Source organism: Xenopus tropicalis, chromosome 6 (assembly GCF_000004195.4).
Source record: "Xenopus tropicalis strain Nigerian chromosome 6, UCB_Xtro_10.0, whole genome shotgun sequence".
Lineage (NCBI taxonomy): Eukaryota > Metazoa > Chordata > Amphibia > Anura > Pipidae > Xenopus > Xenopus tropicalis.
Window position 1 is genome coordinate 136,748,953 of NC_030682.2, and position 14,047 is coordinate 136,762,999.

The 14,047-nt window shown below is 44.9% G+C and overlaps 1 protein-coding gene across 1 annotated transcript in view; it reads right to left on the reverse strand.

The window, feature by feature from the left end:
* eif3h (eukaryotic translation initiation factor 3 subunit H) overlaps positions 1 to 14,047 on the reverse strand; it is a 98,086-nt gene that overhangs the window by 63,013 nt on the left and 21,026 nt on the right. Inside the window, 1 exon segment of the mRNA NM_204028.1 lies at positions 9,994 to 10,150. Coding sequence (NP_989359.1) covers positions 9,994 to 10,150 — 157 coding nt within the window.

The window sequence follows — 14,047 nt, forward strand, 5'->3', positions numbered from 1 at the left end:
ACACAGCTTGGCTAATATTGCAACACATGAGAGGGGAGGTGAAGAACCACCAACATGTGTAAGATGCTGAGAATAAAGTGCAGTCCCAAGCTTAACAGTGCCAGTGTCAATGCTTTCCTTCATTTTCTTCTTTCCCAACTCCAATTGTACCATCCAGCATTCATTATACTGTGGCACGGGACAGATAACCCCTGTGCCAGGGCAGTAACCAGCCTTCCGTATCAGAGAGATGTTGGCACAGCTATATCTGGAGGGCTGCTGTATGCCCAGCTCTGTCCTACATAAATTCCAGAATATCAATGATCTGGGCAGCTTATAAGAAAGCCCTGCTGAAACTGTCTAGATAGCTGGACCCCACAGTAACCGTGAAACAACCTGCCTGACCTGACCGCTTTTTATTGCAGCTTAATACGAAGTAGAATGATTGGTCAATGGATGAGAATAAGCCCTGGAGAGGCACAGGTTCTCTGGGACATGCTTAGTAGTGCTGCTTTAATGTGGAACCAGTTTTTTTATTTTTAAAAAATCCCCATTCCATAAGTAAAGCTGCCCATACATTGAAAGGGCTGCTCCTTTGGTGAGGTCACCAGACAAGCGGATCTCTCGCCACCACAAGGAGAGCAATATCGGTTTAACCTGATGGTCAGGCCTGGATTTGTGGAGAGGCCACAAAGGGCTGGGCCTAGGGCAGCACAAATTTGGGGGTGGCATGTTGCCCTGCCACACCAAAATGTTGAAATTTTGCTCCCATACGGGGCAATGGGGACCTCTCCCCACTGCTCCGTATGAGAGTGTAAACTTCCACTGCTGATAGTTCAGCCCTAGGGCCAAACAACTGGATCACTTTGACAGGATACAGGTCAGGATGAGGACTGAATCAACAAGCTGAAGTGCTCCTTGTCCCGGTGGGATTTTTTTTTAAACCTGCTCGACATATGGACGATATTCGGGCAAATAAGCTGCCGACTTGGTCCATCACCAGTTTTTATCGGCCCGTGTATAGCCACCCTGACTCCTGTGTTTAGTCTGTGAGAGTGCCATCTCCAACTAGTGAGGTCTCTAGTGACAAATAGCCTTGAAGTCATTCCACCGATGGTAAGCTTTTTTTTTTTTGGGCAGGGCCCACTTGTAACTTTTTTCCACATGTACAGTGATGCAGAATATGCTGGGGCTTTATCAATATGTTATGAATTATAATAATGGTAATCCCACCTAACACTTCCAGGCACACAGGGCAAGATATACAGGCAATATACAACCAACTGTAAATAGCACAAAAGAGTGTTTGCCAAATTGCTGTTCACAAATCAACTACCTGAGCTATTTTCCAATTCTCTGTGATTAGGGGGCAGCCATCATGGCTACCTATAACTGCTCAGTGTGTCGTTAGCATTAGGAGCTGGCAGAAGAACACATTTTATAACTAATCTGAGTTTTTGTTAGAAACTTTATAATAAAAGTAATTTGTAAACACAGGTGAAGATTAAGGTCAGTATGCATCCGTTTTTAATAAAGATCTGATAAACTTTTTTTTTTGTGATGAGCTCAATACTATGTGCACTTTGGAATACGCTGGTTTATTATTCGAGCCGTGAATGTACACGTCTCATGGCTAAGGTTAATTGCAGCCGCTCAGTACTGAATGCCTACTTAGAGGCAATGAAAACTCCACCGCTGAGGCCCCGTGGCACAGATATTACATGAAAGGCACTTTTAAGAAGGCCGGCCTAATAAAACATTGCATCTGGTGAATCGCTGCTTGATCGAGGCTTCGCGTACAACAATCTACCCCGAAACTAATGGCAAAGGACAATTTCGCGGGCATCGTACTGTGTGTGGCACAGGAACAGCTGAAAGGTACCCGCTCTTCAGGCATGGCATTACCATTCATGTTCTCTCTCAAGGCACTTGTGCTCTCAGCAGATCCGAGGCATGTTCTTTTGTTTTTTTCCTAGAGTATATTAACGTGTAAGCGTAATAAGCACTTCTGTAAGAGTGCCAGCGACTGATAGAGGGAAACCGCCAGCCTTCACGTGGCAATGGCTCTGAGCCATCCAGGCTTCTCATTTGCAGATCTGGGCGGCCAAGCCCGGCATTTACATATATTTATCCAGCATCAGCAAATATGAAAGTGCACAGACAGCAAAGGCACAAGAAGCTAGTATAGACATGTCTTCTTTAGAATCTTCATAAGGGTGCACATAGGGCCAAAACAAATATGTTTGATTCTTCAACATGTCCAGCATACATGCATTATATGTCCTGCACAAAAACAACCCGGTGCAGGACTCTAAAAGGAGGGGCCCCTCACATTCACCGATTTATATATATATGATTTTACGGTTTGGTTTAATTGTGTTGGCAGGTTGGCGAATAAATAATGCCTTTTAGTTAACACTTTTTCATTCTGGCGATTGCTACCATTGATTGGTTCCCACCCAGGGGTAAAGTCTCAATCTCAAGTTATTTTTATTGGTTATCATCCATATCTTGTCAAATAAACCATTATATTTGACGGTACTAGTTTTGAGATTTGAAACATACATGCTTATTGTAAAACGTCCCTATGGAGGGAGTTCCATCAGCTGCATAAAGGCCAAGACTTGAAAGGCATCGAACCCAAAAGTTACCTCAAATATCCCTTTAATTTAAAATAGTAGAAGCACTGCTCCCTGTATTGTACATTTCAATGAGCCAAGTGCCATCCAAATGAGCAGAACTTATTGTTTATGGCCACCTTAAGTTATAATTCTTTCATTAATAACTCAGTAATGAGCCAATATAATCAGCCTTCCCAGCACAATGGAGAATCAAACCAACCCCTACCTTGCACAATTTTATTTTCCTCAATTTTTATTATGCAAAAAAACATTTTCAGAGGCATCCAAATCCCATGTGAATGGGTTTGGAAGAGCCTATTAAATAGGATAGATAATAAATAGGTGGTACTGGCTGTTAAGGAGGGTTAGTTTGACTTCTCATCTGATAGAACCGACACGGTGGGACATGCCCTTGGTCTCTGGGCATTAATAAGGAAATAAGGGTAACCCGTGGGTGCTGTTCATCATATACACATGCCCTGGAAGTCTGGCACCGCACATTAATCAAATGGAAACAGAAGCAATTCAGTAAATGAGCTGGTGTACAAGATGTTACTGAAATGGTTCCAAAAAAGTGATCCCATGGCTGCTCAGTCTGAATGTAACCTTTCCAGCTGTACTACAGGCACCGCAGCTAAAAGCTCCTGTGATCCAAAAACATATTTATCCTGTCAGAAACGTGATAAGCTCCCAGCTTGTTCCATGAAACCAGGGGCTGTATGTCTCACCTGGGCAAAAGCACCTACTCCCTTGCCCGGTTCCGCACCCCCCCCCACTTCCATTCAGCGTTTGGTCTGGTTCTGTGCTGATATTTGGGTCCCTACTACTGATGGCAATGATATCAGGATAGGTTAATTACAGAGAATATGCAGCATTCAGCCTTGGTTTTATCTCATCAGCAAACACATACATAGCTTTTAATTCTTTTCAGATTTTAATGGTCTGCCCCAATTACCCCCTGGTATCTAATAAATTGCCCCTGCTAACAGTATGGTTCTTCCTTTTGATAGGCTAATGGATTTCACTCAAAAACTTCTCAAATTATTAGGAACAAATGAAAACAGATTTAGTGGATCTTTTTCTCGTCATGACAGTTCCCCTTTAAATGATAAGGGATCCCGGCCCACCTACATTGCAGACCCACTGTTGTCCCATGTTCCCACTGAATAAGGAAGGTGCAAGTGGAGCGCCCTGAGCCGCTGAGCAGTACAAATGGGAGAATGCCGTCTCTGGCTAAGCGCTTAGGCTCCCAGCTGGAGGGCCACAAGCTTCCCGTGCAAGGCCTCGCAGAACTGACATTTCCCTGTGCTAATCCGCATTATTTTTTCATAACTTTGGTCAGGAAAGGACAATCTTTCTACTCTCACCTCATAAATCACGCAGCCTATTGGCCGCCAAGGGCTCCTCTTTTATGATTTTATTGGTGGCTGAGAGAGAGAGAGCTGGGGATGTTTGCAACATGTTTCACAAGGTGTGGTCAGCTCGCTGAATGCAGAGAGGGACTAGCGAGGATACAGAGTGTTGGGTTGACACCCTAAATGTCCCTACATCCCCCCCTTAGCAGAGAAATACACCCCCTCGCCCTTAGCTTCAGTTTAGCCACCACAGGCCCCAGCAGCCACAGGGCACATAGAACCTAATGCAAATCAATCACTGCCATTAAAGAATCTATAAAATGACACACTGGGGAGATTTTAATGCATTGGCTTATTTTCTCAATGAATATCGCCCCCTACTGCCCAGAAACCAAACTCAAATTATTGGATAAGGTGGGGGACCCTTTCAGCAATTGATTTTCTATGAAGCCCTAATCTACACACTGACTGCATGGATTACTAACACGTCTGCTGAAAGGAGTCCGAGCCGCTTCTGTGCATATACTGGGTGGACCCCACAAGGCAGATGTCTTGTCTGTTACAAAATTGTTCATCACTTTGTCTGGCTACCCAGATTAAAGGGTAACTACTCCCTCTCATCAGAAATTGATTTACTTTTAGCCTTAATACACAGGTGTTGTAGCACAGCCAATGTGCTCCTCCCAATGTATCTGTTCCCCCCCATACCACCTCCTAAACTAAAGTGTTGGCATCCGCTATGTTTGGTTACATCACTTCTGCCCCACCGGTTGGACGGCTGGGATCAGTGAGCAGATACACACTCTAGGGTGCTAGGGCCAGGGTCCTGATCACCTTGATTCAAACCAGGGCATGGAAGTGATGCACCGGTATTTCTGCCAGGCAACTGTGTTCCAAGAGGCACTCCAAATCAACAGCCAAATTTGGTGGGAGCTAAAGGGCCCCCTGTGCAACAAGCCTGCAGCATAGTATTTGTACTAAGGGGACATCTCTCATGCGGTTCAGCCCAGAAGGGGTTACAGGTGTCAGTCTTTGAGCAGTGGCCCCCCCGTATGATGGAGTGCCTATGCCATGCATATTTAACACAGAGAGAGAAGAGGGAGGCAATTTGCAGGCTGCTGCGGAAGAGATGGATGCGGCGCACAACAGGCTTATGATGGATGAGCAGAGAGGAAAGCCTTGCTGTGACTATACTGTGAGCGCCGCACATAATCTTTTCTCTGCCTTTCCAAGGAGACTACCCAACGCATGCTTGGGACTATATGAAACGTGCCGAAGCTGCCCTTTATCCCCCCCATGCTCAGTCTCTGTGGTATGAGCCAAATCTGGGCTCCCTCTACTGTCCCTTTCCTATGTCAACTGTGAGGGCAATGGCACATTGCTATTGTTTAGGGCACCTGACAATATACAATTGGTCTCCATTTTTTATTTGTGGCTTTTGAATTTTTTTAGTTTTTTTTAGCAGCAGCTCTCCAGTTGTTAAGATCCAAGTTCACCTAGCAACCAGGCAGTGGTGTGAATGAAATACAGGAATATGAATAGGAGAGGGACCGAATAAAAAGATAAGTAATCTCTTTCTATTCAGTCCCCCCCCTTCCCTTTGGAAGCTTGAAAGTGTAAGAAGGTGTCAAATTTATAAAAAAGAAAAAAACTATACAAAATAAGAAATGATGACCAACTAAAAAGTTGCTAAGAATTGCCCATTCTGTAACATACTGAAAGTTAATTTGGAGGTGAACAATCCCTTATAAAAGCTGCTGCCTTGGTCCCTCCAGACAAAGTTATTTGCCAGTGCATAGGGCCCACCAACAGGCCTGCCCAACATGTAACATAAATTGGCCAGATATCAGTCAGGAAGGTCTGTATATCCCATTGGACGAGCAGCATATCCATGCACTGACCTCTAGTTATTAGGCCATAACTACAACTCCCAGCATTTACATTCAGCCATATAACAAGTGTTGTACTGCTTGGTACAGGTAAGCTAACTCATGGGCATCTGGCTATTGTCTGAATAGACATCTGTAGAACAGCGCCATCTAGTGGGTGAAGCTACTTTTTTTGCTCGATTTGTGGAGCATAAGCTGTACAGGATAGTTTCTCTATACCTTTGTAGAGTCTATATAAATTCCCTGGAACTTAAAGAGTTAACGTTACCAGGGAAACCGCTCCGTGATCATTAAGCTAAAATGTAACTAATCAGCCATGTCATGTAACTGACATCAGCAACTCTATATTAAAGGGCATAATAGACTCCTCTGAATAATAGGAGTAGATACATGTGCCCAAACGGTTATGGGGTGCCTGGTCATCAAGGGGTTACAGTGCGAATGAAAGGGATACCCACAAACTCGCTCCCCGTACTGCTACCTGCGACTGCCTAACCACATTAGTGCCGGCAAGGATTTCTCCCTCTTTTCTGCAGTTTCTTTTTAAGGAAATGCTTGTTTAGAATGACCGCGCTTCAGGCGTAGGAGCAGGGTGACGGAGGTTAATATATGAGTAACTTCTCGCAAGGCATTTCATAATGATTATTGGGAAAACTGATAGAGAAAGCAATATCAGCTGTAAATGGCTCTCCGTTGCTTCCATGCTGCCTCCATATTTATTGGGAAAGGATTCCCCACAAACGTTTGGCAACAGTGCCCCCTAGTGGAAATTCTGCCAAAGGTGCCTTAAGTCTAGCCATCTACAACAAAAAAACCTAGAAAATGCCTTGCTTGCTAAAAGCCGATTTAAAAAAAAAATAAAATATATAATATATACTTGCTCTTCAAATGATTAATTTTACTAAGTTAAGAACAGAATGTATAATGACTTACTTTCTGCTATGGTGTCAATGGCTCAGCGTGCAGGTTCAGCCTTGCCTTATTAGCCATTGTCTCTCAGTAGGTGGCTGCCAACTCTTATCCATTGTAGAGGCCACCAACCTTGCGCAATGAACTTGAATCACTAGGGTTGTAACCATGTTACACAGGGTTGTAGCAGAACATAAATCTATGCCAGCCCATGTATTTCCCTGTACTGAGGGTTAGCCCCCCCCCTAAGTGTGACCATAGCCTGTACAGAGAGCATGTACTCAGCATAAGGATATATAGTAAATCTCCAATTAAAAATGTACTGGGTGAAAAAGATTAAAATAGCAGGAATAGTTACCTCCCCCCCCCCCTTTAATTAACGTCCCCCCCTGCTGCATGGCCTATAGATTAGAGGGGCCAGAGCAAGTCGGGGGTGGCACACACTGCCAACCGTAAAGCACTTACAGTTTTTAATCCATTCATCAAACCCAGGGAATGTTTGCGGAATGAGAGGCTGTTTATCATTCTGTCATATCACACAGCGCAGCACGTACTGCCGTTTGCTCGAGGTAAATTGACTTAGTCTTGTTAAATCCTGCTCACCCCCCCACCCCAACAATCTGATTTTTATCATTGTCCCCTTGGATGCGCTGTTAACCCCTTGATAGGTGGGGTGGGGTAAATGCCGTTTCATCATATGGTTACCTACCTGCGGTATAATATTGTTTAACAGCCAATATAAACACTTGAGATGGGGAGTTATTCAAAGGAAAAAGGAGGAGGTGCCTCCAGAAAGTTGCAGTGCTGGTAAGTCAGGGCCACTGTTCAACAAGCCTACTTGCACAATATTTATGCTGCCATGATGGTTTACTGAAGGTTCTATACACAGAAACCCTTACTCTGGGTCTCTGCCCTATCCATAGACTGGCTAGAAATGGGGCCTTAATGGGAAAGCAGATGGTGGCCCACCCAGGGTAACCCTAATTTGTATCTATGGTTACAGGCTGCTGACAAGAGGTCCCTCTGTACTCACCCAGAGAACCATATTTTTGGGGGATTTCACCACTAAATAGACGAGCACGCCATTTTTTTTTTTTTTTTTTTTAAATCTGTGTAACCAAAAGTCATGTGGTTTTAAGGATTCAGATTCTGTTCAGCCAGACACTTGGATTCGTCTGAATCCGAACCCTGCTGAAAAAGGAAGAATCTCCGCCGAACCAAATCCGGGATTTGGTGCATCCCAAAATTCTATACATACATTCATATATATACAGTACATACATATAAATATACACACAAGCTATAGGATGGTGTCACTCATGTCACAGTGATTAGAAGAGACTGGGTGCAGTCCCCATTGGTATCTATAGAAATCTGTAGATAGGAACCGCTCACAGGAGTTAGAGAACTTTATCATTTTATTTAAAAGACACACGAACTAATGTTCTGCACCCACCTATTATCAATATATATTGATAATAGGTGGGTGCAGAGGATCTCGTCTATATAATTGTTGTGTTAACAGACTCTCATTGTACCCCAACCTCATGGCTTAAATGCAGCACAACTCCCCCTTTTTTGCTACAGGTTACTGGTAACTATGCTATAAAAATGTTACAGGTGTGGTTTGCCCTTTAAAGGAGAAGGAAAGGTAAAAACTCAGTAAGCTTTATCAGAAAGGTCTATGTAAATACAGCCATAAGCACTTACAGTAATGCTGCACTAAGTCCTCTATCAAAAGAAACACAGGATTTCTTGTCTCTTTTTTTGTAAACATGATGTTCTGGTGTCTGACTTCCTCTCTCAGAAACATCCTTCATTCTTGGGGCCAGAGTCTGCGCAGTTCTCTCCTCTCTCCTGCTCCCCCCTCCCCCATAAGAATACTAAGAACTCCTTCCCCCTCCTTAAGGAATGTGTGATCTGAGCTATAACGGCTAGACTGCAAAGTGGAAGCTATTTAAAATGGCAGCTGCTGTCTTAAACAAACAGAGAAAGCTTCTAGGGCTCTTTGCTCAGGTATGGTAATGGTTTCTGCAGAATAAATATAATGTTCTAGTAGCCGTAATGTGGCGAATCTATTGGCAGTAAAATGCCAAAATGACTTTTCTTCTCCTTTAAACTGACCTTCAATAATGATAACAAAAGTGAAAAGGACCAAATGGACTTACAAACAGTAGAAACCCCATTTTACATTTTTTAGGGGCCAAAACAAATGGTTTAAAATCAGGGAAATGTTTTATGAATGATATATTGAAGGGAGCAGGAAAAAATGGTGTAAAACGTGATAGCTTACAGCCTACTAACACTATTTCAGTTTGTGACAGATCCCCAAGAGCAAAAACCTTTTTCTTAAAAGACCTGAAGGGGGCCTCTCCTACTTCTCTGTATGAAGAAATTCACTTCATGATGGATGGGGCTGGCCATAAAGTAAAGGCGCTCCCAGGCTCCTACTATAATCTAATTATTCTAGTCCGGGGGCCAAGAAAGATGTTTCAGTTGCCAATGACAAAGCATTCGGGGCATGGAGCCAATGAGGCTAATGGAGAAGCCTGTCCCCCCGGTGAAGTCTCCCTGGCCATCAAACCCAGGGCTCCTGGGCATTTCTGTGAAAAATGAACTTGGCCTCTCTATCAAAAACCTGGGGAGGAGAGGCAAGTCACTTGTCCCACAGCTGTACCAGAAGTCCCGAGACTGCTCTGGGAGAGCAATGGAAAGTAGTCATTTACGCTTTCTCTACTTATTCTGGGTTTTGTGCATTGAATTCACCCCTTAAAAGGTGTTAAGCTTTGAGTTATCTTTTAGTATGATGTTGAGAGTAATAGTCCGGGACAGATTGCAACTGGTCTTCATTTTTTATTATTTGTACTTTTGTTTTTGTTTTTTTTTATTATTATTATTTCAGCAGCTTTCCAGTTTGGAGTTTCAGCAGCTATCTAGTTGCTAGGGTACAAATTACCTTAGCAACTATGGAGTAATTTGAAGGAGACAGAAATATGAATAGGAGAGGGCCTGAATACAAAAATAAGTTATAAAAAGTAACAACCACAATAAAACTGTAGCCTCCCAGAGACATAGGTTTTTGGCTGCTGGGGTCAGCAAATGCAAATTGTTAAAAAACTATAAAAAAAAATTGAAGACCAATTGAAAAGTTGTTTAAAATTGGCCATTCTAGAACAAGCTAAAAGTTTACTTGAAGGGGTGAACTACCCCCTTACAATGACAGGGGGTAAAATATTTTACCTTCATCGAAGTCGACATCGTCTTCCGTGTGTTGTGGGAATGGGAAACAGTTTGTGATTTCAAGGCGATCGTCCACCACCAGGCCAAGCAGGACCCCCTGCACCACCTCACTGCCATGGCCTTCCTCTTGGTAATGCTTAATGATCTTCAGCACCACCTACAGAGAGATCAGACACAAACATGAGGAAAAGTGCAGCGAGAGGGAAGGTTGGGGTCCTATGGGGTAGGCAACAACATCAAGGCAATACATGGTAAGTCAGTGGAGCAATGTTTAACTTGTACACCACCCTGAAACATGTGGCAAAAGGCAAGGTCCCTGAGCATTAAGGGCTACATAGCATTATGTCCATAGGAACCCAGAGAGGGAATGTCCATGCATTGATCGCTCTGGGTCCTAAACTGGTTTAAGATACAGCATTAAGGACGGTGTCAAGTCCACTCAATACATAGACTTCAGCGCAATAAGGTCTCATCTATCGAGGCTGGTCATGCAAGGAAAAGCTTTATTACTAACAAACGCCCATTGATTTCCCAGTCTGCAGGCAAAACCAGTTAGTAGTGCAACTTTCAGGTCACTGGCTGGGCAAAGTATTATTTTGCTTGAGCAACAGTCTTACTTTCTGCTTTCATATTGGTGTGTAGGCGCCATCTCAGTGCATTGTGCCTGAGCTTTCAGCCAGAGCTACACATTAAAACTGCTTTCAGCTAACCTATTGTTTCTCCTACTCCCGTGTAACTGGAGGAGTCCCAAGCCGGACTTGGATTTCTTACTATTGAGTGCTGTTCTGATACCTACTGGGAGCTGCTATCTTGCTCCCTTCCCATCTTCCCATTGTTCTGCTGATTAGCTGCTGGGGGGGGGGAAATCACTCCAACTTGCAGCGCAGCAGTAAAGTGTGATTGAAGTTTGTCAGACCACAGGTCACATGGTTGTGACACCCTGGGAAATGAAGAATATGGCTAGCCCCATGTGAAATTACAATTTACAGAATTTTGTGTCTGGCAACAGACCAGACACATTAAAATCACAAGTCCCACCACTGAGAATGATGGGAAGTGTATTAATCAAGAGGCCAGCAGCCGTGACAGCAGTGACTTCCTTAGACATTCAGCCATCCCAGAGTCAGGCCTCTCCAAGCCGCAGCAGTGGGGGATTTCAGCCATCAATGATGAACTGTTCCCTTGCCTGACTGGAAGCAGCAAGATTAATATAGTTAATAGCTTACTCCTCTAGCAAGAACATCTTACGGCAGCGAGTAGTTTATCCTTCCAAGCCAAGGAAGATTTTGTAAAGTGCATTTCCAATGACTGTATGAATATTTAGAGGTGGGAATGCACACAGCGGGCACCGCACACTGATTGTGGATCGGGAAATGAAAACAAGTTGGCAGAAATGGTGTCACTGCCGGGACAGATCAATGCCGTAACCTTGGCCAGGCATGCGTGTTACCCATCTACATCAGTGCTGTCCAACTGGCGGCCCGCGGGCCCCCCTCCTGTCTGGCTGCTTTGATGGCTTACCTTTGAGTAAGCATTAAATGGTATCAGTACTGAGATTAACTGGCCCCCTGTATGGTTCTCACCTCAGATTCAGGCTGTAATCCCCCTGTATTGTTTAAATATGTAATCCCCTGTGTTTTTCACACCTTTTAGTTTCTGCATTGTTCAACCCCTGCAGTGTTCACACCTCAGGCTCAGACTGTAGTCACTCCCATTGTTCACTTCTTCACACCTCAGACATAGGTACTGTAGGCAGAGTATGGCACATACAGCCAGCATTGGGCAGGTAGAGTATGGCACACACAGGCAGCATAGGTCAGGGTGGGTATGGCACACAGGAAGGGTAGGGCAGGCAGAGTATGGCACACACAGTCAGGGTAGGGCAGGCAGAGTATGGCACACAGGCAGCATAGGGCAGGCAGAGTATGGCACACACAGTAAGGGTAGGGCAGGCAGAGTATGGCACACACAGGAAGGGTAGGGCAGGCAGAGTATGGCACACACAGTAAGGGTGGGGCAGGCAGAGTATGGCACACACAGTAAGGGTGGGGCAGGCAGAGTATGGCACACACAGTAAGGGTGGGGCAGGCAGAGTATGGCACACACAGGAAGGGTAGGGCAGGCAGAGTATGGCACACACAGTCAGGGTAGGGCAGGCAGAGTATGGCACACACAGGCAGGTTAGGACAGGCAGAGTATGGCGCACACACAGACAGCATAGGACAGGCAGAGTATGGCACACACAGGAAGGGTAGGGCAGGCAGAGTATGGCACACAGGCAGCATAGGGCAGGCAGAGTATGGCACACACAGGAAGGGTAGGGCAGGCAGAGTATGGCACACACAGTAAGGGTAGGGCAGGCAGAGTATGGCACACACAGGAAGGGTAGGGCAGGCAGAGTATGGCACACACAGTAAGGGTGGGGCAGGCAGAGTATGGCACACACAGTAAGGGTGGGGCAGGCAGAGTATGGCACACACAGTAAGGGTGGGGCAGGCAGAGTATGGCACACACAGGAAGGGTAGGGCAGGCAGAGTATGGCACACACAGGCAGGGTAGGGCAGGCAGAGTATGGCACACACAGGCAGGTTAGGACAGGCAGAGTATGGCGCACACACAGACAGCATAGGACAGGCAGAGTGCTGCCTGTGTGTGCCATACTCTGCTTGCCCTATGCTGCTTGTGGGAGGTGAACCTGGCAGGGGTTTGTTGTGGGAGTTTGTTAGCAGTTGGAAATAGCCATTAAATGGTCCCAAAGGTGTGTAATTATGTACTGGGGGTTGCTCTGCTATCCACAGGGGAGGAGGCATATGGAATTTAAGGGTATATCTTAATATGACATAATTCTTTCACATATGAATGATGGTTGATATCCCCACAGTAAGGACCAAGCATTTGGGATTTTGCTGTGCTACCACCATTGTGATAAAATGGGTGTGGTTTGAAGTGGGTGTGGTTTCAAAAAGGGGAGTGGTCAAAACTGGCTTCCATTAGCGGCCCTCCACCATGTATGCTAGAGAAATTTCGGCCCTCGGCACCGTAGAAGTTGGACAGCACTGATCTACATGATCCAGAGATGAGCAACCTGCTGTCCTTTAGCTATGGGAACCCCCAAAAGTGGGTAAGGGGAACCGGTAGTTACACTGTGAGCTACCCTATTTAATGGAGAACTAAACCCTTAAATTGAATATGGCTAAAATGCTATATTTTATATACGGTGCTTAATACAACAGCCTAAAGTTTCTGCATATCAATAGCAGCAAAGATTCCAGACTTCACCCTCGTCACAGGAGCTCCCCACGTTGGGAAAGTGTCTGACACCGCACATGCTCAGTGCTGAGAAGCTAAGCTTAGGGGTCGTCAATCTATATTGTGTGTCGGTCCCCCAGCTCAGGCAAGCACAGAGCATGGGCAGGGAATCAGCAGAAAAGAAGATGGGGGGCTACTGGGGCATCTTTGGGGGCACAGATCTTCCCTGCTAAAGGGCCGTGGGTGCCTTGGGCTGGTACAGAAGCACAAAACATAATGTACAACATTTCTGCCCTACTTTAGTTAGGTTTTAGATTTCCTTTATTAAAAAAAAAAAAACCTTTATCAAGTATTTTTTTTTCTTTTTGGAGATGAAAGGAGGCAGGGGCTTGTATAAGGACAGCTTTTAAATCTCCATGTTACCGCTGCTGGCAATCTAGTGCCCGTTGCCACCATCGCATACAATAAATACATTATACATCCAACAAGCCGCAACAGAAGCTGAACGTTAATATCAAGCTGCCTGCTGCCCACATGAGCCACGGTAATTTGGTCACCTATTTCAGAATGCCCCTACTTTACATGGGGTTTGGGATGGCCAAAGGAGGAAGAAATGCTTGCCATTAAGGGCCCAAGACAAGAGCGATATTAAACAACCAGTTTAACTGCGCAGGTAAAAGGCTTTCTGCTCATTTCCTTCCCAGCAAGGGATGTGATTTGCTATTGTGTGCCACAAAAATGCCCATATTTCTGAGAAGTGGCAAGCTTTGTTACTTGCAGAGAGAAGCCGGCTTTGTTTCACATG